The sequence below is a fragment of the Rattus norvegicus genome, chromosome 9 (genome assembly GCF_021556685.1).
Source record: "Rattus norvegicus strain SHRSP/BbbUtx chromosome 9, alternate assembly SHRSP_T2T, whole genome shotgun sequence".
In the NCBI taxonomy this organism is placed as follows: Eukaryota; Metazoa; Chordata; class Mammalia; order Rodentia; family Muridae; genus Rattus; species Rattus norvegicus.
The window spans coordinates 101740056-101767098 of record NC_141542.1 but is presented as its reverse complement, the minus strand read 5'-3'; the positions used below and the strand labels follow the sequence as shown (position 1 = coordinate 101767098).

General features: G+C 46.4%; 2 protein-coding genes and 1 long non-coding RNA gene across 3 annotated transcripts in view; 2 read left to right on the top strand and 1 right to left on the bottom strand.

Moving 5' to 3' along the window:
* The first annotated feature begins 225 nt into the window (after window positions 1-225).
* LOC120094730 (uncharacterized) lies at window positions 226-8167 on the top strand. Its single transcript, XR_015629207.1, has 3 exons — window positions 226-1231; window positions 2378-2507; window positions 7041-8167. It is a non-coding gene; the product is annotated as an uncharacterized LOC120094730 (long non-coding RNA).
* On the bottom strand, window positions 4306-8980 carry Srp14l1 (signal recognition particle 14 like 1). Its single transcript, XM_087568172.1, has 3 exons — window positions 8527-8980; window positions 7057-7203; window positions 4306-4608 (listed from the first exon to the last, which is right to left on the bottom strand). Coding segments are annotated over exons 1-2 (399 nt in total). The 5' UTR covers window positions 8924-8980; the 3' UTR covers window positions 4306-4608; window positions 7057-7201.
* A 6524-nt stretch (window positions 8981-15504) lies between these two features.
* Window positions 15505-27043, top strand: part of Gpr55 (G protein-coupled receptor 55) — a 50897-nt gene continuing 39358 nt past the window's right edge. The window contains exon 1 of the mRNA XM_087567362.1: window positions 15505-15740. The gene's annotated coding sequence lies outside the window, so the exon portion shown is untranslated. The remainder of the gene's footprint in view (window positions 15741-27043) is intronic.

Here is a 27043-nt window from a genome sequence, read left to right as displayed (position 1 = left end):
TCCTGGGGTACCATTTTTGGATGCTTGCCATGTACAAGCAATTTGAGCATATCCTATAAAAATGTGACAGTGATGCTAATGGGCATGAGATCTCAGTTTCTGACCACGTGGAGGTTGTTATCTAGTGGGAGAAGACAGACCCCACAATGATCACCATGGTTACTATTAGCCCGCTTCACAATCAAAGCTTGACGGAGCAGTTCCAGGCAACATTCAAGACGACAGAACTCACATCTGTCAGAGTTGCAGTCTGAATCCTGAGGTTGAAGCATTCGTTCGAGGAAAGTCCCACCTATGCTTGTTCGTGTTACAACATCCTCAGAAGTGTCAAGCCTGGGAATGAACAGAAAGGACTCTTGGGTTGGGGATAAAAGAAGAGCTTGAGAGACTATGGTCATCTCCAGATATCTAAGAGTCCAGCTCATTAAAGAAAACACTGGGGGCAAGATGTTTACAGAAGACTGTTAAGTAGGGAAATTAAGTTGTTGAACAGTTTGCCTTCCGAGCACCACCCTTTTATTTAGTGGTGCAGCACTACTTTTATGGAGGTGGAGCACCACCTCCATAGGGAAAGGGAAAACTATATTAAAGGTATAGAGTGGACAGATATAGCAAGTGAACAGACGAAAAAGCACTTAAACTTGAATTTTAGATCAGTTATAAAATAATTGCCCCCATGCAATTATCTTTTATGGCCCTTAAATCCGAATTTAACTGGGTCCCCTGAATTTTAATTTGGCAAAATTGATATGGAGTTTCTTTGTGTTTTGAAAAGGATAATTGTATGGTCCTTTAATTTTTAGAACTTGTAATATACATAATACGGAAATTGTATATATTTTTCGAGTAACACGAAGCACATTTCTTTTGAAAAAGGGAAAGAGAAAGGACCTCAAGTTCTAAGGAGGAGGAATTTTCTGTCCTCTGCCCAGTTAGGGAAACCAGAAGAGACCGCTACCACCAGGGGGCGCTGCATGGCTGCATGTTAGAAGACCAGAGGCACTGTAGCCCGCTCTTTGATCTAGGTGGCCCTGGGGAGTCCCCAGGGGCGGAACCGCTTCCGGAAGAGTTGTGTGCAAGCTTGGAACTCTTTTCAAAGTTTGTCCTCTGCTTTCGTCTTCAAAGCCTCAGGACTGTTGCTGCTAGAAGAGTGCTCGAGGTTGGGGCAGAGGGATCAGCCCATTGCCTGGGGGTCCCGTTCCTAGGAGTCTCTCCGTTTCATTCCTCCTAGGTACCCAGTTCCAGTCCTGGAACCCTCAACTCTCAACTGACTCCAAAGATCAAAGGGATAGCGACTCTTGCCCTCAGGGAAGAGGGGAGGGGGACAAAATGGAAGGGAGAGAGATAGAGAGTGGGTGTGAAGGGTGTGAAGTTGTAACTTTCCTATGATGCTTGAGTTTGTGCCCATACCTTTGGCCTAGTGTGTCCCGAGTAAGAGATGTTCAGTGAATATTTTTAATTCATCTAACACTTGGAGGCCCCTAGCGAGTTCCTGTCTCTCTTGGAGCTTAGCAGGGAGGCACTGTAAAAAGCAGGCCAATGTTGCAATTTCCAAAGCTGCTGAATTCTAGAAGACAGGAAGGCAAGGTACCCAGTCCACAGCTATTGTCCATTCTTCTTAGAGCATGCTGGCAAGGAGGTCCGTTCCTACCTCCCAGGCACAGACTACAGCCCTGGGATGTTTGGGGGTGGTGGTGGAGGGAGCTGTGAGGGTTGTGGGAGATGATGTTGGCGGTGCCTGAGGAGGGGTGGAGGTATATGAATGAAAGAATCCCTGTGGCTGGGAGAACAATGCCCAGGAAAGAGGATCCATGTTTTGGGGACCTTTTAATCAGTCAGGAAAGAGTCTCAGCCTGGAAGACCAGAAAACAGGGAGGGCAAAGAGGTGATTTAGTTCTGTGTTAATTTTCCACCGTAATTCCTTTTGTGGAAAGGGATTGAGTGGTCTCTGAATGTGTCCCTTGGAATAGTAAGACTGTAGGTGTGGACTTCATCTCTTGTCCCTTTTTGTCACCTGGTGACTTGAACCCAGCACTTGCCCTGCTCTGTGGCCCAGTCTTTAAGGGCTCTTCCACAAATGTGGCATGCTGTGAATTCCTCCCCACAATGTAGGAAAGTTAACTGCAAAATCTGGGCGTGGAGAAGAGAGAAAGATCTCTTTAGCACACTTCTCCCTTGCTGTTTCCCATCCATACCTCAAACAGGACCTGCCCAGGGTGCAGGAGCTCCACCTTCAATGTGTGGTGGCTAGTGGGTTTTTCTCTGAAACATGGACGTGCCAGCTCCCTTGGTTTACACTTTCAACTTTAAAGAATGATTTGGGCCACATTTTAGCTTCATGTACTGATTTTTGTGGCTTTCACTCTCCTACTCCTAGGTATCATGGACAGAACAGGTCCAGAACTGGTACACAAAAGCCATCACATGGCCCGCTCAGGAATCATTCTGAAAGGATCATTTGCATAAGACTAGCACAGGCTGGGCAAGCAAAACCAATGCCTGAAGCTGTAAGTTCCACGAAAGGTGGGCCATTTGGGTTCTGGGTTAATGAGCAAAGTACTTTAGTGCAGGGGACGTGGGAACAACCATCGAAGAGAGGACCATTTGCATAGATGGAGTCCACCAGCATTTCCCAGAATGCTTTGTGTTTCTTCAGTGGTGAGAACTTGTGGCAGGGCTGGGTTTCTCAGTGTAGTTCCAGAATGAGTGGTCCTTGCCCACAAGACGCCATCACCAAGTCAGAAAGCCAGCGAGCTTAACCACTGCCTCCCATGCCTGATGGTTTGATAACACAGTCTCATGTCCAAATTATAATTCTTGGGAAGGTGACCTTATTTGGAAACAGGGTCTGTGCAAACATCAAAAAAGCCTTGAGGGGAAATGACTCATAGGACTACCATCTGGATGAACCCCCCCCCCCCCAATCCAAAGAGATGCATCCTTCTCAAAGAGGTTCAGAGGACAGAGACACAGAGGAAGACAGGTAGACAAAGACAGAGATTAGAACATTACAGGTACAAGCCAAGGTCACTAGAAGCCATTGGCTGGAAGGGGCAAGACCAGGCTGTTCTCTAGAGCTACTGAGGGAATGTGGCCCTGCTGACAAACTTCATGTTGAGGTTCCTGTCTTCAAAGATGAAAGTTTTTGTTTTAAGTTACCAAGTTTGTGGTCTTGTGTTGCAGGAGCCCCAAGTGATGCGTATACCACCTACCCACATTGTCTGATTCCTGCTCTATCCTCCCCCCACTTTTATTCCATATACGGCCTGTTTTGTCCCTCCTTTGGGGTATCCACCTGAAAGGGAGACTCCATCCACTGCTGCATTTCCCACACAATGCATTTCTTGCATCGAGGATTTCTTAGTGTTGGGGTAACATGATTGGCATTTGGAGGAAAGGTTCCATTCCCCAGCATGGTCACCCCTGGAATTTCTGTTCCTTGATCAGATATGAGCGATATGAACCACTTTGAACCTTTGCAGGGCTGATCAGCAAATCCCCAAAGAATTGTGCTTGGGTCTATGCATGTGCACACAGGCCTGTGTGTTCCCAAGCTTCTTGTTCCTTTCCCCTCTGCACGCACCTTGCTTTTAGGAGAGAGTCTGCAGAGCCTTGCTTGTCACCAACAGCATCATGCCAGAATTGCTCTTCAACAGAGAACTCAGAACTGAGATTAATCTGAGCATATCTTTTTTAGAAGAGTAGTCATTTCTATAAGAGGAACAAGGCAGGTTCCCTGGGGCTAGAGATGGCGCAGTGGTTAAGAGCACTGGCTGTTCTTCTGGAGGTCCTGAGTTCAGTTTCCCAGCATGCAACTGGCAGGTGTCTGACATGATTCTGTAGTCCCATGATTCTGTCGCCTTTTTCTTAGGTACAGACATACTTGCAGGCAAAACGCCCATATACATACATAAATTAAAAAAAAAAAAAGACGAGGTCCTGCAATACGAAGCTTCCACGGCCACTGACTCATAACCAGTTCACACACTTATAGCAAAGATGAGCCACTCCAGTATGTATTCAGTGACCTTCGAGAACACCCTTCTGCCCTGCTTCTGCTGTGTCTCTTCTAGAATATCCTAAAGAAAGCGATCATTAGCTGTCCATTTTATAAGCTGGGCGTCTGAGATTATTCCTCAATACTTTCCTTATCATACCCCAAGTCTACCCTATCTACACACGCACACACACACACACACGCAAGCGCGCACACACACACACACGCACACACCACAGATGGAGATTATTTTCCTGTTTGTATTTGTTCAGTTTTTCCTTGCTATTACGAAAACACCTGAGGCTGTGTGCTTATTAAAGTAAGCTTTATTTATTTTATATTTCTGTAGACTCAAAGTGCAGCATTTGCATGTACTCGGCTCTGGCAAGGGCCCTCTGGCTATATCACAATATGGCTGATGGCACCATGCTGGACTCCCATGCAAGAGGAAGCAGTCACGTGTTGAATTAGAGAACCTCAGAGGCCAGGTTTACTCGCTGATCACAGTTCACTGGCAGGAGGCAGAGGCAGGTGGATTTCTGAGTTTGAGGCCAGCCTGGTTGACAGAGTGAGTTCCAAGACATCCAAGGGTACACAGAGAAACCCTGTCTCTGAAAAGACAAACAATATTGTCCCCTCAAGACACCCCAAAAAACAAATTCAGTCTCGCAGGACTTAACTAAGACCCCTCAAGAACTATATGAAGTCCTCCTATGTCTGACTCTCCCGTGATTAACTATCTTCCATGAGACCCTGCCTGTTAAGGACTGCATCCCATCCCAGGACTGCCATGTTAAAGACCAAACTTCCAACACATCAACCTTTGGAGGTCACACACACAAGAAATCCCATTCAAACCGGAACACGGCACTGCTTGTCACTCAAATGTCAGTTCTGATAGCTCCTCCCACCACCATCTCTGATGGGCCCTCCCTTTCCGTCGCTTGTCAATTTTTCTGTGAGAGCAAAGACCATGGTTGCTTGCTCTCTGTCATCTCCCGTGGTTTCAAACTGCCTGGGCATAGTAGTTGCTGCAGGAATACTGGTCAGACAATTGAATAAGTAGATGAATGAATCACTTAACTTTTAAAATATAGTGTCTGTGTGTATGCATCTGTACAGTGGTGCACGCATGGAGGCCAGAGGATGGCTTTGTGGAGTCGGGTCTCTTCTTTTACGTGAGTTCCAGGATTGAACTCACATCATCAGGTTCCCACAGAATGTGCCTTTACCCACTTGGCACCTCACCAGCCCTGGATACTATTTGGAGCCACAGCAGTGTTGTGAAGGATAGGCTTCCTTTGCAGAGCCCAGGGACCACACAGGAACCGGTATCCTAGACAAGAGCACTGGGCTGGAACCTACCAGGGGCTTCAGAGGCCCAGAACTAGGCTGTGGTGCAGAGATTTCCCACCAATGCTCTGGGCATCGGGATCTCTCCCTTTCATCAATATTGTCTGCCATGGGCCATTTTCCTAAACATGTACAGTGCCTGGGGGTGGGGGTGAGTGTCCACGTGGGTTAGGGATTATGCCAGATGCTGAATTGGAGGTAAGAGGTGGGGATGAGGTTCAAAGAAACGGAAGGGGAGACTTTCTGCTTTTCAAGGCAACTTCAAAAGGGGATCAGCCTGCTGTAATTCAGAGAGCCAGTCTAGCCCCCATGGTAGCAGGAACCTTGGGTCTGTTACGGCATTCTCTGTGTGCCTTGCCACTTTCCCACAGACCTTCTGTTCTAGGAAATCCAAGCCCCCCTTCCCCCCACCATCTCCTAATAAGGCCACTCTGCCATGAAACCACAACACTGTGATCGAAGCCATAGCTGCACACAGCACACCACCTGCATTTGGGGCTCTGCAGATGTTTCCCAGATGTCTTTTATAAGGGGGAACATTTTTTCCCTACCCAGGATGCAATCAAGATTCCTGTGAGCTGTTTAATCAGTACGTCTTAAATCTAAAATAGATCTTTACCTTGCCCTTTTATCATCACTTCTTGTTTGTTTTTGTGGCATGACCTTTTTGGAAGTGTCTGCTCTGGCTGTAGACATGTCATTACCAACATGACTGTCAGTGCAGAATTTGGGCTTAGAATTTGGGGCACGGGTCCCACATCTGTGATTCACTCATTGCATGTAATTGAGATCGAATAATGGCAGACAGGCTGCTGATATGAATTTGATCACCAAGCCTCGCTCCAGTGTTGTTCTGATAGAGGCAGGGCTCTGATCAGACATGGCATTCTAGGCTTGTGACACATTCTTAGCCCCAAACCTGGAATCAATCGCTGTTGGAGGAGCCCTTGCTTCTGTATGCTAGGGGGCTGTAGAGGATTTGGGGTATCTGCCCATGGTTACTGACTTGTCAGGGCTTCTGTGCCCTTCAGTAACCAGAACTAGGAAATTCTTCTGTTTTTAATCACGAATTCAAACTGGACTCTCCAATCTCAAATTTATCATTGAAGGGCTTTCCTTCAACTCTTTCTTACTGCTATGCCCTTCATCCTTTTCCAGTAAAGAACGTGTGTGTGTGTGTTTGTTTTATACGATATCGTGCAGAAAAGAGTTTCAGAATGATAAGATCAGTATCAGTCAATTACTAAATACCAGATATTCTCAGAGCAAACATGTTGTGTGTAATCAGAGTGCTTCAATTGATTTCTGGCTCTGTGTGGTTTTTCAGTTCAACATAATATCAGACTGGTTTGTGTCTGTTCGAATTTGTCTGTCCTGTCAAATTTCAGTTTAGCTTTTGAATATACTAAACATACATTTAAGTCGTGTGTGTTTGTGTTTGTGTGTGTGTGTGTGTGTGTGTGTGTGTGTGTGTGTGTGTGTGTGTGTGTGGTTCTGAAGTGAAATTGAGATAACAGTACACAAGCCTCCCCTTGCCTCCCCTCCCACGGTTTCTCTTTTGTATACTGTACTCCTTTTCACATCACCCACACATTCTGATTTTTCTTTTTCAATATGTCTTCCTTTGCTTCTCACCCTAAACTTTATTATCTACTGACAGCCCCCTATTACCCGCTTTCTTCCCTTCTAGCACTGGAGCATCCTACCTTCACGTGGAGCTCTTCCGTGGTTGGTTTCTTTGGAATCTACTGGTGCCGGATACCTGGGAAGACCACGTGACGTGCCTTGTTGCTGGGCCATGGGGGAGGCAAAGCTCCTCCTGGATCCTGCACATCCTCCAGATCCCGAAGGTTCTGAGAAAGTACGAGGAGAAAGTCCAGAGCGGAGTGAGGTCATCCCGCAGCAGGCCCTTCCTGCCTGCCTCTTAGGGAAACCGGAGCTTTGGGAGTATTTTGGGTGAGGGATTTTGTCTTTGGCAGATTATGAAATGCTGCAAGCAGAGAGGTGAGGTCTGTATCGCCTGCTTCAGTCACAGTACATGCTTTTAGACTGTGTGTGGCAACTCACACACAGTCCCAGAACTTGGAAGGCTGAGACAGGAGGATTAGAGCTCAGAGCCATCTGTGGATAAGCAGTGAGACAGTATCTCAAAGAAAACACTGGAGCACACGGGGCTGGAGTGATGGCTCAGCAGTAAAGAACACTCACAGCTCCTGCACTGAGTTCTGTTCCCAGAACCCACATGGCGATTCCCAACCCTCTGTAACTCCAGTTCCAGGGGATCCGACACCCTCTTCTGATCTCTGAGGGAACCCACAACCCGGCACACGTATGGTGCACAGACGTACAGGCAGGCAGAACATCCATACACATAAAAAATATAAGCAAATCTTAGATATATAATTTTAAAATATAATTTTAAAAGAGAGGAGTATATGCTCTTTAAAAATTGGGGCGGGGGTTGGGGATTTAGCTCAGTGGTAGAGCGCTTGCCTAGCAAGTGCAAGGCGCTGGGTTCGGTCCCCAGCTCCGAAAAAAAAAAAAAAGAAAAGAGAAAAAAAAAAAAGAAAGAAAAAAGAAAAAAAATTGGGGCAAAATTCATGCTACATAAAATGCACTTTAACGTGTGCATTCAGTAACTTTTGGGATGTTTGCTACGTTATGCATGTACTACCCATGGTGAAACCTCACCCCTGCTAATTGATCCCTTCCCATTTCCCCTTCCGAGGCCTGGCAGCCACGGAGCTGCTTCCTGTCTGTGGATTTGCCCATTCTGGAAGCTTCATGAATATGAAATTGCATAATACATTCCTCCACTCGGTAGCGATTGTCTTTTTTTTTTTAATGTATTTTTTTTAATTTTAAATTATATAACCAAGAAAACCAACCCACCTGTAGGATAACACAACTTTTAATAAAACTATTACAGTAATCTCAAAGACAAGGCAAAACCATCTACAGTTAGAAGTTATTGTCAGAAATAGGGTAGGAAAAGCAGCAACTAGCATGAAGATTAATGATGCATAGCTCTTCAATGGTGACTAGAGACCTTACAGCTGGAATCTAAGAATATCCAGCTGTACAGCAAATCTAAAACTGGCTTCTTACCACAACTAACCTATGGCCATCCCAACCCTTCTCTCTTGACAGACCCTTCCGTGAAAACAGCTACATACAGGGGTACTGAAAGCAGCAAACAGGAAAACTGCACTGGTGCAGCTGGTTGGTAGTGGCCACGCCTGTCACTGCTGGTTTGCTCTTCTTACTCTTGTTCTTCTTGTCCCTCTTCTTCAGCCCATTCATGTCGGCTCTCAGTAGATTTGAATAGGCCATCTCAAACTTATTCTCTTCTTTGGAGCTCCCCACTGTGCTGATCTTCCTTTTCCCATCCGTGGCCCTTAACAGACACTTGTTTTCTGCGGGCTCGAGGCCCTCCACGGAACTCTTCTGTGGGATGGGTTTGGTGCAACCATCACACTTCTTCAGGGTGATAAACACGCTACCCGACGACCAGCACTTCTGGAAGAGCCTGGTCAGCTTCGTCAGGAACTGCTCGCTCTTGAGCAACACCATCCCGGTTTCCGCAGCTTCCGACTCTGTCAGAAGCCTCCAGAGGTTCAACCGGAAGTCTCGCTTGCGCTGGGCGGGCGCGATTGCCTTTTTAGGATTAGATATCCACAGTGTGGATTTTCCGCTGCCTGTTCACCCAACTTCCAGATGAGAGACATCAGGGCTGCTCCCACAGTTTAGTGGGGTCTTGTGAACAGTGCTGTTGGTGCTCCTTTGATTGCCTGTTCCTCAGTCTTTGAGGGTGTCCGTAGGAATGGGTGACCAAATTTTATGGTAACACATTTTTTTTTCCTGGAGAACACTGGAGAACAAACCTTGAGCCTTGCACACGGTAAGCGTGTGTTCTAGCGTGTTTTCCTGGCAGAACTGTTTCCTGTTCAGCCGTATCATTTTGTACCACGAGCGTCCACTGCAGGAGCACTGCAGGCTCTCCGCCTGCTCATTAACAATTTGAGATGAGGTCTCTCAATGTAAGAGAGACTTTCCCAGAACTTGGAATCCTCCTGGCTCTGCCCCTCTGATGCTGGCCTGCCTGCCTCCATCCTTCTCTTCCCTTCCTCCCTCTCTTCCTTCTTCCCTCCCTCCCTTCCTTCCTTCCTCCCCTCCTTCTTTCTTCCCTCCCTTTTGGTTGTAGCCATTCTAGCCATAATGGACTGACCAAAACTTCTTTCGGTACAGGCTGGAGATGTCCCCACTTTTGGCTTCTGAGGCTGCAGTGAAACTTCCAGTCACCTATAAAGGAAATTAGTCTCCCATTAGTGGTCTACTAACTTGGTGACTAGAGGGACTCATAAATACAGAGCAGAATCCTGTTAGAAGCTGAATGTGGCGTTGGCTGACTGTAGACTCTCAACACTTCATAGCTCTGCCTCACTCATGGAGGTGGGAGGACATTGTTGACCGAAGTGAGGGGTGTGAAGTAGTTATGGGAGCAGATGACCTTTAAGGCTCATTTAGAAATACTTAATGTGGTCAATGTCACCTGGCCCAAGCCTGCAACTCCAGACATCCTGACAGAAGCCACATGAATGAGGAGAGCAGCCTTCAGACCACAAGACCCTCAGGGGACTTTTTTAGTAAACCATTCTATAGCACTATTTGGGCTTCCAGTGCTGGTGAGCTCAGGTCTTGAGGTCCCCCAAGGTAAGAATTACCACTTCCTGTAAAAAGTCACATGAGTCTTGGTTCCCACTATGGCCAAAAATCAAACCAGACTCTTCGTGTTTCACCCTCAGGCCTTCCACAGACAAAATCTAAGGTACTTCCTATGCATATATATGGAGGATGAAGCAGGGCATGGAGTAGGTGGGTGCACTGGCTGGTTTTGTGTGTCAACTTGATAGAAGCTGGAGTTATTACAGAAAAAGGAGCCTCTCGAGGAAATGCCTCCATGAGATCCAGCTGTAAGGCATTTTCTCAACTAGTGATCAAGGGGTGTGGGGACCCAGTCCACTGTGGGCGGTGCCATCACTGGTGGTCTTGGGTTCTATAAAAAAAGCAAGCTGAGCAAGCCGGGGGTGGGGGGAAGCAAGCCAGTAAGTAACATCCCTCCATGGCCTCTGCATCAGCTCCTGCTTCCTGACCTGCTTGAGTTCCAGTCCTGATTTCCTTTGGTGATGAACAGCAATGTGGAAGTGTGAGCTGAATAAACCCTTTCCTCCCCAACTTGCTTCTTGGTCATGATGTCTGTGCAGGAATAGAAACTCTGATTAAGATAGTGGGGGTGGGGAATAACATAGGTAGTGCGGGGATGAGGTGGGTGAGGAATGGGGGTGGGGATGGAGTAGGGGAATGAAGTAGGGGATGGGGGTGGGGGATGGGATGAGGAGATGGGGTAGAGGGATGGGGATGTAGTGGAAGTGGGGGGTGGGTTGGGAGTGAGGAATGGGGATGGGAGTAGAAGATGAGATCAAGGGGTAGGAATGGATGTGAGATAGGGAGAAGGGATAGGGAGGGAGGTGGGAGTGGGGAGAAGGGATAGGGAGGGAGGTGGAGGTGGTACTGAGGAGGAGGTATAGGGATGAGTTGGGAGTGGGGGTAGGAATGTGTACAAGGTGATTTCCTAGCGGGGCAATTTTAACTAGAGTATTGTTCAGGGTTAATGATCAGATTGTGTTAGCCAGCTTTTCTCTGCTGTGACAAAATAACTTTCGTAAAGGGGAAAACATTCATTTTGGCTCACTGTTCCTGAGGCTGTTTCATGGTTGGCCCAGTCACTTCTGTCCTGTGGTGGGAACATGTAGCAGAGGAAGTTGTTCCCCTCAGGTGCTAGAAAAGAAAAGGAAGAAGTAAGGGGAGTGGAAAGGAAAGAAAGAGACAAGATTCCAATATTCTTTGATTTTAAAACAAGATGACATTTTACCTCTTATTTGTATGTGTGGTAAAAGGGGAGGTGCCACAGGCCCCATGGCACATGAGTGGAAGTCAGAAGACAGAGTACTCAAGTTGGTTCTTTACTTCCATCCCGTGTGTCCCAGGAATGGAACTCAGGACTCCAGGCTTGGCAGCAAGTGCCCTACCTGCTGAACCATCTTGCCTAGCCCTATATCCCTCTCAGGGGCACACCCTCAACGATATAAACATTCTTCTATGCTGCATCACCTCCTACTGTTTCTACTACCTCCCAGTACTGCCACAAACCAGGCGTTGGCAGTGGCCCTCCATAAGCCAATTAAAGAAGTAAAAATGAAAAGCAGAGAAAGATTCATGCAAGGTGGCTACAGTAGGGTCGAGGAACAAAGATGTCTGGTGGCCATACCAGTCCACATTTGAGGTCCTGGTTGGTACAAGATTTAGGTTTAAATAGTGTCTTAGTCAGTGTTAAGTTGCTGTGAAAAGACACCATGGCCAAGGCAGCTCTTATAAAGGAAAACATTTAATTGGGGCTGGCTTATGGTTTCAGAGGTTCAGTCCATTGTCGTCATGGCAGAGAACATGGTGGCACGCAGGCAGACATGGTGCGGGAGAGTAACTGAGAGTTCTACTTCCTGTTCTGCAGGCAGCAGGAAGAGAGAGAGTGAGCCTGGCTTGGGCTTTTGAAACCTCCAAGCCCATCCCCCACAGTGACACACTTCCCCCAACAAAGCCACACCTACTCCAAGAAGGCCACACCTCCTAATCCCTCCCGAGTAGTGCCACTCCTTTGTGACAAAGTGTTCAAACATATTCAGCCTCCATAGGGAGGCCATTCTTACTCAAACAACCACAAACAAAGCAAGAGGCATGCAAGAGAAATAAAGCTATGCTGCTAGAATTAAGCCAGCAGGGATATCAGCCACATGGTAGACAAGCAGCGATATAGCAGAGAGGGGAGCATTAGAGGAAAAACCCACAGCACCAGAAAAATTATACTGAGGCTCTGGCCAGCATCTGAAAGAAAGAGAGAGGAGAGAAGAAAAGGGAGTTATATCTTTCTGGGTCAGGACTCAAGATGGACAGACCCAAAAGTTCTTCACGGCAGCTATAGGGATTGTTTTAGGACATGAGAATTCTGGGAAGGAAAAGTGCATGAGCTCATCAGAGGATTAATTATTCCTCCTACCTCTTTAGCATGGGTCACCTTCCCTGAAGGGTGACTCCTTGGCCCAGTGACTGGTGGATATCCCTGGGTGAGCTCTTCAGAGAGGAGGAGATACCCAGAGGCAGAGACCTGCTTTTATCTTACTGGAGCACAACTAGAATGCGTCTTACCTGGAACCTCAGATTGGGAGCTTTTTTGGGAACTGGGTCTTTACATGTGTAATTAGTGAAGCTGGGGTTGCAACATTCCATTCAGGGAAAATCACTCCCTTCTAGCCAGATATCGGAACCTCTGTCCTGGGTGGAGACCCAACTCTCTATTTGTGTACACACACACACACACACACACACAGACAGAGAGAGAGAGAGAGAGAGAGAGAGAGAGACAGACAGACAGACAGACAGACAGACAGACAGACAGACATTGGTATGGGATTTCATATAGCCCAGGCTAGCCTTAAACTCACTATGTAGCTTAGGATAACCCTGAATTTCTGAGCTTTCTGCCTCCATCTCTTAAGCGCTAGGCTCACAGGCATAGGCCACCATGTCCATGTGCCCTGATGGAGCAGGGCCCAGGCAAGGCTCTGTGTAATAGACAAGTGTTCTGTCAATGGAGCCACATCTCTGCTCCTTTTAAAAGAGGACACACGGGGACAAAGATTCAGAGATGAAGGGACTTAGCACACAGTACCCCAATCTGCACTACTCTTTGACCTAAGGACTCTATTTAGTTAAAGGAAAGAATGGATGGCAGGTATCTGAAAGATGACCCAGAGCTCCCAGTCCATCTTTTTTTTTTTTTTTTTTTTTTTTTTTTGTGGTTCTTTTTTTCGGAGCTGGGGACCAAACCCAGGGCCTTGCGCTTCCTAGGCAAGCGCTCTACCACTGAGCTAAATCCCCAACCCCCCAGTGCATATTTTGAAGACAAGAAATAAAAGCCACCTCCCCTGCATGGACGATGTTCTCCCAGTATCAGGAGAAAAATGACATTCTTATATCGAGGATAAAAGTCAAGGCTGAGAAAATTCTGGACAAACAAACTTTATCCAACTGTCCGTGTCTGTCTCCTCACTTTCCCGTTCAACTAACTCTTTTTTCCCCGTTTTATTTATTTTTCTCTCATACAATATACCCTGACCAGTTTTCCCTCTCCCCACACCTCTTATCCCTTCCTACCTCTCCTCTCCCCCAGATCCGCTCCTCCTCTCTTTTCCCTCAGAAAAAGAGTAGGCTTCCCAGGAATATTAACTGAACAAGGTGCATTGAGTTACAATAAAACTAGGCACAAACCCTCATATCACGACTTGGGCAGGCAACCCAGGAGGGAAAGGGTCCCAAGAGTAGGCAAAGAGTCAAAGACACCCGGCCTCCCACTGTTAGAGGAGTCCTGTAAAAACACCAAGCTAACAACCAAAACATAGTTGGAGAGGACCTAGCAGGGACCTCCTAGCTCAAGTTCCTTTGCCTGTGTTAGGTCTCTAAGAAACCCAGGACAAATAGCTAAGTGAGCTATCTATTAACATATCAAAGTAGATGCTGCTTCCGTCTCATTGCTTCTTGGGTCTTTAGTTCTGTTGTGGTTTGAATGTGTCCCCCAGATTCATGTGTTGGGATCTGAATGTCCAGTGGGGCCCCAAGGTTACGAGGTGGGGCCGAGTGGGTCATGCTTGGGTCCTGAAGTTTGCACTCTCATGGACTGATTAATGCTAATGTAGAAGAGGTTGGGGGAGGGGCTTCTTTTGCTACTTCTGTTATGTAAGGGCCTTGAATTTCAGGGCACCTTCTGGGAAGCAGAATGGACATTCAGCAGACTACAAACCAATCAATACTTTGACCTTGGACTTCCTAGCCTCCAGAAGTATAAGAAATAAATGGTGTCAATTACCCAGTGTATGGTATTTAGTTGTTATCAGCACGAAATGGGCCCAGACAATTTCCTTCCAAGCAAGGACTCTTGCTTTATTCCTTTGTTCTTGTTTTCTTTTCTTTTCTTTCTTTTTTCTTTTTTGACTGTCCTGGTACTCATGCTATAGACCAGACTGGCCTTGAACTCAGAGATCTGCCTTCCCCTGCCTTCCAAGTGCTGGGGACTAAAGTCGTACACCAACACCACCTGGTTTACGTAGGTAGTTTTCTTGTTGATCTACTCGTGTTAGTTTAAATCTGGGGCTCAGCTGAGGATGCTGAGCTGTGGCGGTTCCTTTTCTGTTTCGAGATAAACTATCCTGAACAAGAGCAGCTGGCAGAAGGCGGAACATCTTCTGGTTCACAGTTTGGCAGGAAAGTGAAGGCAGCAGAGGAATGAGGCACCAGGTCAGACAGGGTCTGTGGTCAGGGAGGAGAGGGTGATGATGCTGGTGCCCGGCTCTCTCCTCTGTGCGCACAGTCTAGCACACAAACCTGGGAAAGGGGCGGCAGACTTTCAGGTTGACTCCACCTCAGTGAACCCAATCAAGACAATCCCTCACAATCCCAGAGGCTAATCAATACCTCACAGGTATGCTTGGAGGCTTGTCTCCTGGATAAATCCAGATTATGTCAGGTTGGAGATTAACAAGAACTATCATAAGGGTAGAGGTAAAAATTTGTCTCTTCTTCGGTAAAAGCCAAGAATATTTCTATGCTCAGGACGTTTCCAAACCCAGAAAAAGGCAAAGACTTCCTGCTAGGTATCGTCAGAGAATGTGGCCCTTAAAATGTCCTGGTTTTGAACCCTCAGGCTCCAGTGCTGTGAGAATAAATCTGTATCATTGAAGCTACCAGTTTTGGGTCATGACAACAGTGGCCCAAAGGGAGCCAACACTTCAAGGCAATGTTCTGGAACCTTCTGATAACTCTCAGGGGGCTTGGGCCCTTGGGATGTGACCCTCGGAAGTGGCTCTTGGCCTTTCTTTTTCTGCTCTGATGTTAGACTGGGGAGCCAAAGAGGTTGGAGCTGTGGTTTTGCCCTGACCTCCTTAGGAAGATAAGGTCCTTGTCAAAGTGTTTCTTTATAGCAGGCCTTGGTTAGGAACACAGACTGTACTGGACTTTGAAAATGGTTACTTTTCCCGGACTTATTGTGAAAGAAAGGGTTACTTTCCCCCTCCCCTTGCCTGAAGCCTGTGGATTCACTCCTGTCTTCAGAGCCAGTCTGATCTGGCTTTTGGAGTAAATGCTAAGAAGTGTAGGGCCCTAGGCTTGGATCCCAGCCGGTCTTAGCTCTTACTAAACTAGCCCATACTCGGCCTCCACTGACTGCCCACTTTCCAGGTGAGAGCCACACCAGTTCTTGGCTCCGGCGTGACTTCCCCTCTTGGTAAGTTGTAAGTGTTTATATTCCCGTCTCCCATCGGCAGATCTCTTTAGTTCTCTGAGGGAATCCGGGGAAATGTTTGGGTTTTCAGTTGGCTTCATTTCTTTTCTTTCTTCTGAAGACAGAAGAAGCCAATGGCTTTCTGCTGTTTTTCTTTTTTCATTTTTGTCAGTTAGAATTCTGCATGGTTTCTTGAGGGGAGTATCTACCTGTGCATATAGCTCAGGGTTTCAAAGACATTTTTTCCGCTTTTGTCTGACACACGTTATACAGATACAGACAGACATGGAGTAAGAAAGTGAGTAATATTAGAAAATTTCAGGGGGCTGGAATTTTATACAGTCGTTCGCTGATTGTCAGGTCTGTAATTTTGACTTTCCTCCTAGAATTTATGTTTTCTTTTTCCTCTTCCTGTTTTTGTTGTTGCAGTCTCAACGTGTAGGCAATGCTAGCCTCAAATTCATGACCCTCCTGCCTCATCCTCCCATGGGAATGTCTTGACTTCCCGGCATCCTGTTCTGTGTCAGACCACCCTAACTGGTGGCTACCCCTCCTTATCTTCCAACCAGAATATTTTCTATCTTATCCTCAGCAGTGGCTTCCTGAGTGTTTCCCTGTCTTGTTCTGACTTTGTAAACAATCTGATACTCAGAGCTCAGACCATGACCTTGATGGTTGCCTTAGAGCCCATGGAGACCCAGTTCAAGAGTAGAGCTGGGGGCGAATGGACCATCTGTGAATTGGATCCTCTCCCCTCCAGTTTGCCGTCCCACTGGCATGGCTCAGCTGAGCTTGCTAGCCCACGAGCTTGGTTACCCTGAGATCTTGGCTGTCATGGTGATAGGTAATAGGGTGATAACTTCCAGGAAGAGCCACCTCCTGAACCTCACATCTAAGAATTTCCCCAATCCCCCTTTGCTCTTTGAATGAGCATCTTGTAGACCTTCATCATGAGACCAGTAGGGGAAACCTGGAGAGGTAAAACTGATCCCCAGCCTTCAATCACTGCCTTGTTACACACTCTTGGGGTTTTAAAGGTTGTGTGTTGGTAAAACTCAGCGGGAAGGACAAAGAATTCATTAGTTAGCACTCAAGATTGCTGTGGTCACTGTCATGTGTATGAAAATTGATCATGTAGTGGTTTAGGGGTCTGGCTGGTCAGGAGTATGGTCTCTCAGGTCAAGAGGATCTAAGTGACCTTGAGAAAGCTGCCTTTCTGTGTGTTTCAGTCTTTTCACTCTTCAATTGACAATGACAGTATCTACTCAGGGTAGTTGGGAGTCACTAAAGGATCTGATGAACTTGGAGTTCCTTAACCCAGTGCTAGGGGCAATATTCAATAGACAGCGTGGGAGACAAAGTCTTGGAAGGGTTCAAGGCCAGCTTGATCTACACAGTCAGACCCTGTGTAAAAACGAAGAATCACTGATGTTATGTCCATGGAAAATTCCTGGGCCATGCTGAGTGATGGTGCTGTGGTTATATATTATATACACACATGCACACATGGGCCACAGGTAAAAAATAGTAAATAAACGCTCATTGGTTTCTCATCTTCTCTGTGATAGTGAATGCCTTTAGCCCCATAGGCAGGCAGATATCTGTGAGTTCAAGGTCAGTCTGGTCTACATAGCCAGTTCCAGGACAGCCAGGGCTACCTAATAGAGAGATCCTGTCTTGAAAAACAAGACAAAGCAAAGCAAAACAAAACAAAACAAAAACCTAAAAACCCAAAAACAAACAAAACAAAGTTGGGAGATGGCTCAGAGGCTAAGTGTACTTGCTGTCCCCAGAGCCCACATGGTGGCAGGGGGGAAGCGATTCCCCAGGTTATTCTCTGACCTCTGTACCCAGCTCATGGCATGTATATCATCTTTCTCTTTTGTGCACACACACACACACACACACACACACACACACACACACACACACACACATGCGTGCACATATGCGCCCCACATGAAAAATAATTTAAAGAGTTAAAAACGTGCAAGTGAACTTTACTTTCAAATGAATTCTAGGAAAAGAGCTGACCTTGGCTTTGCCCTCAGGCTTCCTTTTGGAGAAACAGGAAACCTCTAATTTAAAGACGCCATGATAGTCTTGTCTGGCCATGCCTCCTAGAGGAGGAAACTCCTTTATGGGCATCTGATCAACCACAGCCGGTGGGTAATGGTCTCTCTACTTGAACCACACTTGGCTTTGCTTGAGCCAGCAATGAATGGATTCCCAAATATTGACGCTGGCTGAAGAGAATGTGTATCACGAAAGAGCCCCTGTTTAGGTTGTGGGAATTTCACATATATATAGAACCAAGAGTTTGTGTGAAAGCCTTTTTTTTTTTTCCTTCAAAGAACATCTGATTAGCTGTCGCACCTACTCATAATGAGGCTACAGAGTGGTTGTCACATTAAGGAGCCACAGAAAGCAGGAAGTCAGGACCTATCTACTGAGCCATCTCTGAAAATGAAACAAAATCACTAAGAGTATAGATCTGTTTGTGTTCTTTTCCATAAACCTAGTGGTGTGCTGGAAATTCATCGTTGACACTCAAAGTACTCAGAGATGGCCATGTTATGGGAAGGAGAAATGAGGAAAGTTATCAGCCCTTAATGACAGGAGAAATGGCTGTCACATAACAAAGGGATACAGATGGTAGGAGAAATGTAAAGACAAATCCATCTCTAATGGCAGCCGCGGCGGGAAGAGGCCTCTGACCAGGCGTAGGGGCACATGGCACGTAGCAGGCTGAAGCAGGAGGGATCACAGGCTCAAGGCTAGACTGACTACGTACGTGAGTTCCAGGACAGCTTGGGATATGCAATACGACTCTATCTTAAAAAAAAATAAAAAAGAGACCAAAAGAAAGAAAAGCCCTATGCTTCTTCTCACCTGCCAGTTCAAACCGTTTGGTGGAGATTTCGTAAAGGGTAAGACGGTTTCCCTGGGCATTCCAGGTTCAGGAAAAAAGAAAGCAGGAATCAAGTAGCGCTCTCGTTTGTTTGTTTGAGTGGTATGCCATATATGCAATATTTTCCAACTCTGTGAAGTTCCAACATAAAGTATTTGGGAAACTTGAAAAGCACTAAAGCTTAAAGCAAAGCAACAACAACAAAAACAAAAAAACAAAAAAAAAAAAAAACTGTCAGGCTGGAGAGATGTCTCAGCGGTTAAGAGCACTGACTGCTCTTCCAGAGGTCCTGAGTTCAAATCCCAGCAACCACATGATGGCCCACAACCATCTTGTAATGAGATCTGATACCCTCTTCTGGTGTGTCTGAAGACAGCTACAGTGCACTCATATATAATTAATATATAAATGTTTTAAAAAAACCTATCAAGGTATATCCGTTTGTCAGGGTTCCTCAGAGGAACAGAACTAATAGAATGAATATAAATGTATATGTATATATGAAGTAATATGAATATTTAAATATTCACAAATTAAATATTCACAAATTAAGTATGAATAAATATGAATAGGAAATATATATATATATATAGTTCATTAGGTCAACTGATATTGAATAGTAACGACTATCCCACACCTCAGAGGCTGACGACCCTGGAGTTGTTAGGTCCTTGAGACTGTATACCTCAGCAGTCCCAATCTGGTTTCAACACATAGAGGGTTCCTGGAGAGTTGCTGGTCTTTGGTCCAGGACAGAAGCTTAGAAATTCTGGTTCTGATTCAGGAGAAGGTATGTTGTCAAGAGGGAAGGCCAAGGAACAGAGGCAAAGGGTCTGCCTTCTCCCTTGCCCTTTTGAAATCCGAACAGCTACCAGAGGGTGCCCCACTAGGGCACATCAACTGAAGGAATCAGGATTGTTCTTCAGGTAATACTTCTCTGTGGCAGGCTGACATTGAAACCCAGCAGCAAATCTTTGCCAAGGGCTTCACGGTCTAGACAGTGCTCTGCGTGCCTTTTATATATTGACTCACTGACTCCTCACCACAGTCCCGTAATGCAAAGGCTGTTACTTTGTGCAGGTGTAGCCTTCAGCGTTTGGTTGGTTCTGGCTATTGTACTTTGTTCTCTCAGTCCTCTTTTCTTGGTTGTTTTTGTTTTGTTTTGTTTTGGTACAGGGCACCAAACAGCAGTTACCAGCTGCTGTCCTATGACAGAAGTGATTTCCCCTCCCTCTCCCTCCCTCTCTCCCTCCCCACCTGCCCCTCTCCCATTAAGAGGATATTTACAGCCTTCTGAAAAAGTTTGCTTCTCAGAAAGAGCCCCAGAGCCAGCAAGGAAGGGCCAGGGTTGGTTACAGCTAAAACTCCAGGGCCCAGGAATTTTTGACCTAGGAACTAATAGGATTGGGATGTTGTCAGGACACAGAAACTCCTTTGAGGATTTTGTCAACTACATGAAAAGGAGGGAACTAGGACTATGGTCTGAAAGCCAAACACAACAGAACAGGAAGCAGATCCAGAGAGTGCCATCCTTCCGATGATAAAGTGACTCCAGAGTTGGAGCAAAGGCTTAGGTGCCATTTGTTATAGTCAGGGTTACCATTGCTGTGATGAAACACTGTGACTGAAGGTAAGTTGGGGAGGAAAGGGTTTATTCCACTCATGGTTACACATAACAGTTCATCATCAAAAAGCAGTGAAGGGCAGGAACTCAGGTAGGGAAGGAGCCTGGAGGAGGCAGCAGCTGATGCGGAGGCCATGGAGGGATGCTGCTTACTGGCTTGCTCACATAGCTTGCTTAGCGTGCTTTCTTAAAGAACCTATCCCAGGGTAGCACCATCCACAATGGGTGACCCCTGCCCCCAATCAATCAGAATGCCTTACAGGTTTGCCTACAGTCCTATTTTGTGGAGACATTTCCTCAATTGAGGCTCCCTCCTCTCTGATGATTCTTAACTTGTGTCCAGTTGACATAAGACCAGCCAGTACGCCATTGTAGAAATCTGTGAGAGACTGTCACGGGCAGTGTGCTCTCCCTGTAGGCTACAATCTGGTAGGCTTAAGACTATGGGACCTGGTCCAAAGATGCTTGCAGGTTGCCTGATGCCAGAGGGAGGGACTTTTTGACCTGCCAATCTAAAGCACTGTTCAGGAGGGTTTCTGGGCCACTTCAGGCTTGGGGCTGCATAACAGAGGCTGTGAAACCCTTGAGTCATGGAACTTGCTCCTCAGTCTTCTGGTTATGATTTGGCTTCTTGGGCACCTTGGCTTATGTGAGGCAAAGCTCTGTTGATCAAAAGCCAGGGGGTTGGCAGCTTTGGAAGCCGATGTTCTCAGAATGAGCTCAGCTGACATGACTTGCCTGCCGAGGCGGGTGTATCACGCCTTTGGGCCCCCAAGTCTGATGACTCTCCTTGGGATTCCCCTGGGGCAGGAAGTTTCAGAAGCCCTGGGGGAACAACCAGTCTTTCTTCCTAGTGTTTGCAGACTCAAGCTCAAGGTCTTTAACCAGCCTCCTGTTGGGCACTGCTTACAGCTACCCCTGCCTCTCAGTGCTGTCATTACAGTCTGCTGAACCCAAGGTCCTCTTCTTCTGATGGGAAGAGCAAGCTGTCTGACCGCTTGGCTTTCCTGCTGGCTTTAACAAATCACTGCATTTTCTTTTTTCTTTTTTTTTGGGGGGGGGGGTTCTTTTTTTCAGAGCTGGGGACCGAACCCAGGGCCTTGCGCTTCCTAGGCAAGCGCTCTACCACTGACCTAAATCCCCAACCCCGCATTTTCAATTTCAAAGGTTGAACCAAGCTGGGACGGGGACACATCACATCTTCGGGGCTGTCCATTGCTCGGAGGGAGGTAAAAGGGCAGGGGTCATGGAGGCCACCGGCCATTTTGGAAGTGGAAATGTCTGCTGATAGCCCAAAGCACATGCTTCTGCCGTGTGAGTGCTGTGTCTCTCTGTGGCTCCCAAACTTCAGAAATGCCCATGATGTTTGTAGCTGCCAGTAGGCTGTATGTAGATTTGGTGAGACTCTGAGAGGTCATGGAGGGACAAAAGAACCACGGGAAAAGCAGGGGGGCTTTACTCAAAGGGGGCCATGGAGGGGGTCACTCAGAAAGCTTGGGGTGGCTGTAAACATCCCTGGGTCATGCAACAATTCTCTGTGGACCATTAAAAACGTGCATGCACACACATGTGCCTGCATGTAGAAGCCAGAAGTTGTTGGTCGTCTTTCTCAATTGCTTACCACTTTTTTGCTTTTTTTTTTTTTTTTGTCTTGTTTGTTTGTTTGTAGTGAGCCCAGAGCTCACTAACTCAGTGTGCTGACCAGCAAAGTCCAGGAATCCTCCTGTCTCTAACCTCCCTAGTGCTGGGAATATATAGATCCTGCTGGGGCATACTTGTTGTTGTAAAATTATAAAAAATAAAACACTGTCTTTTATCCCCCACTAGGTCTACACCGCAGTGCCCCAAGATATCTGTTAGATATCTTAAGTCTCAATCAGCAAAGCGTCTCACCCGCTCTGCTCCATCCCATATCACACTGCTGAGGGCCTCTCTCTGAGCCTGGCAGCAATCTCTCTACCTATCTAGTTCCCAAGGCAGGTTGCCATGCCACAAACACACATCCCAACTATGTGGTATCCCAGACTAGCACACTCTCTTAAATCTGCACATGAAAGAACATACAACATAATAACCTTTGATCCGATTGATAAGATATAATTGCCCACCTAAACATACAAAGCCCAGTACACATCCATCCCTTAAGAATATTAATAAGAACTTGAAGGGGCTCGAGACCCCATAAGAACAACAATGCCAACCAACCAGAGCTTCCAGGGACTAAGCCACTACCCAAAGACTATACATGGACTGACCCCGGGCTCCAACCTCATAGGTAGCAATGAATAGCCTAGTAAGATCACCAGTGGAAGGGGAAGCCCTGGGTCCTGCCAAGGCTGGACCCCTCAGTGAACATGATTCTTGGGGGGGAGGGCGGTAATGGGGGAAAGATGGGGAGGGGAACACCCATCGAGAAGGGGAGGGGGAGTGGGAGGGGGGATGTTGGCCCGGAAACCGGGAAAGGGAATAACAATCGAAATGTAAATAAGAAATACCCAATTTAATAAAGATGGGACAAAAAGAACAGTAATAACAACCTGAAAATACACAGAGTGGAGTCTTAACGTTAGCTTCCATGTTCTCTCCACCACGGCTCCGCTCCGTCTCTCCGTTCCAGTCTCCTCCTCCTTCAAACTTTTCTCCCGCCCATCCTTTCTTCTCATTCAATGACAGGCCTCCTTCTATCCTGTCCCTGCCCTTACCTGTGTTTTACAAATTAAATGGGGAGAAGGTTCTGGTGGAGTCACCTGAGTCCTGAGTATGTGATTAGGCAGCCTTTTCTTTGACAAGGATCCTAGGGATCTGAACTCAGACCCTCATCCTTGCCCAAGGACTTTACAAGCTGAGCCACCTCACCTCTCTAGGCTGCACCTTTAAGGATCTGTATGTTATTACCAAAGGTTTGGGAAAGACATGGTTACCAAGTATGCAGCTTTGGGCATCATAGCTGGTCCCAATACAGGACCTTATGGTCTGTGGCCTTCTGTTTTCATCCATGGGTCTCAATGGAGGTTCCCCTGCCTGAGGTCTGGGAGCCCTGTCTGTCCTCTAACACAGACTTCTGTGGTCCTGATGAAAAGGAGGGGCATTATCTTAGACTCAGGTCTCAGGAGCCCCATCACCTCTTAAGTTCTAACTGGTACTGAGGAAGCTCTCTTCTCTATATCAAGGTAACAGGCTATTTCGAAGGCTCTCAGCACATGTTACCAAATTTCCTTCTAGAAACCACAAAGCATAATGCTGGCAGGCACCCACTTGGTAAATTTTTGCCAACTTGATATGGTAAAGAAATCTTTCGTTTTCACTTCTATGATTATGTGTGGGATGTATTTTAAAAAATACACATATTAGTTACTTTGAATGGGGTTAGTAATCATGAAAATGATTTCAAATGCCACCCCGTTTCTGTTTAGTTGTGAGAAAACAATTCAGTTCAAAGGAAGAAGGGAATGTTTTGTTATCTGTGTGGCTTTTGTTATGAGGGTTGAAAGACCAAAGGGAGAGGGGGAAAGAAAGAAAGGGAGAAGAACAAGTGAGGAGCTAGGAAAAGGGGAGCAAGGTGGGAGAAACACACACACACACACACACACACACACACACACACACACACACACACGGACCAGATAGCACAGTGCAGAGTCTCTGTGCATCTTGTCTGAGACTCCTGATGTCACATTGTCATATGACTTTCGGAAAACCCCACTCACACGCATCCAGGTGAACCCTCCTTCACACATTCTGTCACAGGACCTCCAAGCCAGTGGTCCTCAAACTATGTGATCTCTGGGTCCATTAAACTGTGGGGAAGGCTCAAGGATGCCTAACACCTTTCCTTATGGAGAGTCATAAAAACTATCAGTGTTTCTACTTTAGAAACAAAACCAGAATACTTTGAATATTTACATAGATTTTACTATCATAAAAAGATTTGTTTATTTTATTTTATGTGTATGAATGGTTTTTGCTTGCATGTATGTATGTATGCATGTGGACCACCCGTGTGTCTGGTGCCAAAGGAAGTCAGAAAAGGTTTCAGATCCTCCAGAACCAGAGTTGTAGATGTTTGTAAGCCATCATGGAGTGCTGGGAACTGAACCTGGGTCCTTGTCAAGAGCAACAAGTGCTCTTAATCACTCAGCCATTTCTCCAGGCTCCCAATGACAGCTTTTAGTGAAAAATAACTACAAATTCCAAAGCAAAAAAAAAAAAAAAAAAAAAAAGGACATGCATTTTATCTGTTGTGATGTCACATGTCATTTGGCCTTTGGAAACTCCCACTCATAAGAGAAAGAGAGTAGAAAAGCCAACATCATTTATTAGTACTATTATGAACATGGTTTTAACCTTGTGGATCTCCTAAAAGTGTTTCAGGAAGGCCTCATGGGTACCTGGGTCACACTTTGAGAGACAGTGATAGAGATAGAGGGAACTGGGGAAGATTTTTTTCCTTCCTCCAAAGACGGAACTCTTGTAGTGTGTAAGGACTCAAATAACTTAGTGTCTGTTAACACAGTGATTCCCCTTCAAGGAATATATTCAAAACAATAATCCTAGAGGGAAGCAAAATGACATATAGCTAGATTATGGCTGATACAGACCTGTATACCTGGCAGAATGAAGATGTCTATAGCCTCGGGTGAAAAGAGGCAGGTGGAAGGCTGGCCAGCATCTCTTTGCATACTTAAAGATTAACCCAACGGCTCTAGAAAGTGGGCTCTATTTGATATGTGGGGGTCTGAAATTATAAGGGATTGCTTTCTTATCTTTGTGGCTTATTGTCAGTGCTTTTCCCCTTCACCCTTTTCTTCCTTGGTGTTTGAAACAGTTAAATGCAGCCTCAAGTTGGCCTTGAAACTACCAATTCCCTTTACCTGTTTTTCCCAAGTGCTTGAATTACAGACTTGTATCATTGCACCTGGATAATTAATTATAAGAAATTATTTTGCAACAGTTAAAAGCAATATTAAAGGCCCCTGAATCTGTCTGGCTTCTCTTGGGCAGTGTGGTTATGGAGCAGAGGAGCATTACCTAGAGGCTTGGGTGTGTTGGGGTGAGGGGCAATGTAAGAAAAGGGGTAGTCAGGTAAGTTAGGCAGGGTGATGTCCAGATCATTTGGTGGTCCCTTGTGTTCCCTGGTGAGAGGTCCAACACTTGACAACCGGCAGATATCGAGAATGGCAGAGAAATGACAGAAGACCCTGGTGGGGAGCAGAAGATAGCGAGGACTAGAGAGCCCTTGAAGACACCACTGTCAGGGGTCACACCTACGCTGCTAAAGTGGTTGCTAAGCCCAGGAAAGAGCAAATGACACAGAGGGAGCCTGGGCTGTAGATGCCATCCGGCCTGTGAAATGCTGAGAATTCTTGCCTAGGCCAGCTCAGAAGTAGGTTCGTGTTTCTGCAAGCTTGGCTCGTAGCTTGTTCACACTTCTTTAGAAAGGGCTTGGGGATGACAAGTTAAAAGCTGAGCACAGCAGAATTCTGAACGGGAGATGGAGCCTTATCGGCAAGGGGCGGGGCATATGAAACGGACTTTATTCCCCCCCTCCAGCTGAAAAGACAACTAAATCCCTTACTGCACTGGCAACTAGGATACAATCTTCTAGATTGCCAGTGAGCTCTTTAGTTACATTCTTGCCCTTTGCTTGGGAGCTCCCAGTTGGCTGGCTGCAGTTCAAAAGCAGCTGTCTCAGCACATCTAATGATGTTCTGCCTTTGTCTGGCGTCTGCCAAGGTTATCTGTTGTCACTGATATCAGTAATGACACCTTGTACAACCCCCATTTCCTATCCACATACCTAAATCAACAGACCTACCTCAGTAAACTAGACCCACACCACAAAATAACCATGGTTCGGGCCAAGAGGAAGTGGCTAGAAAACGGAGGTATTGGCCAGGTCCGTGCTCTGCTTGGCAGCCGTTAAAGAGAGTGCTAAGGACAGCTGATGGGTCTCTGCAGATGGGTGAGTAAGGACAGAGGGGGAAGCTGGGTTGGGTGGACCCAGGTTTAGCACACACCTGCGAACATTCTTGTCTACTTTGGGGGTTCACTAACAGGATATTGCTAAGATTTTTCTCTCACTTTGGAGGAGTGTCCCAAAGAACCCCAGTGGAGTCCCGGAGATTCTCAGTGTCTATGGTGCTGGCTCTGTCCTGTAGCCCCCAAGGGCCCTAGGGTTTAGAAGACCAGTCTTTCCTGCTACTCTTTCCTCCCAACTTGGGTTGCTCTACATGGGGGCTGCAATGGGAACTTGCCTGCACCTTGTGGACCACCCTACACCTCATACACTTGGTTCAGCGTCCTTGGCCATCAGAGCCCTGTTTCATTAGTCGCTGCCACACATCCACTCACTCATCCCTCCAGGCATCCCAGGCTGACACGCAGGCCGGTCTTCTCCACCATGAGCCAAACAGTGTTCATATTTACAGTGTACCACAGTGGTGTTGCGATACAAGCATACGCCCACCACGAAATGATCAGACGAAGCTAATTAACACTCCTGTCAGCTCTCGTGCTTATTTTTCCCCCACTGAAGACTTTTCAGAGCTGCTCTGAACAATCGTCAGATCTGCAGGCTTAACTGTTAATGGCTTTCGCCGTTCAGTTCAATAGATCTCTAGAATGTTCTATGTTGATGCGAACCTTTTTCCGTTTTGCACATCATGGTTCCACCCTCTTCCCAAATACCTTTTCTTTTCATTGTGTTGGGTTTTTCAAAGAAATGAAGTCATTTATCTCTGCATCTTTTTTGTTTGTTACTGTTACTTTTTT

What these genes read in the sequence shown, in the direction of transcription:
- Srp14l1 (XM_087568172.1), bottom strand. Translation starts at nt 8,923, where the DNA reads ATGGTGTTGCTCAAGAGCGAGCAGTTCCTGACGAAGCTGACCAGGCTC.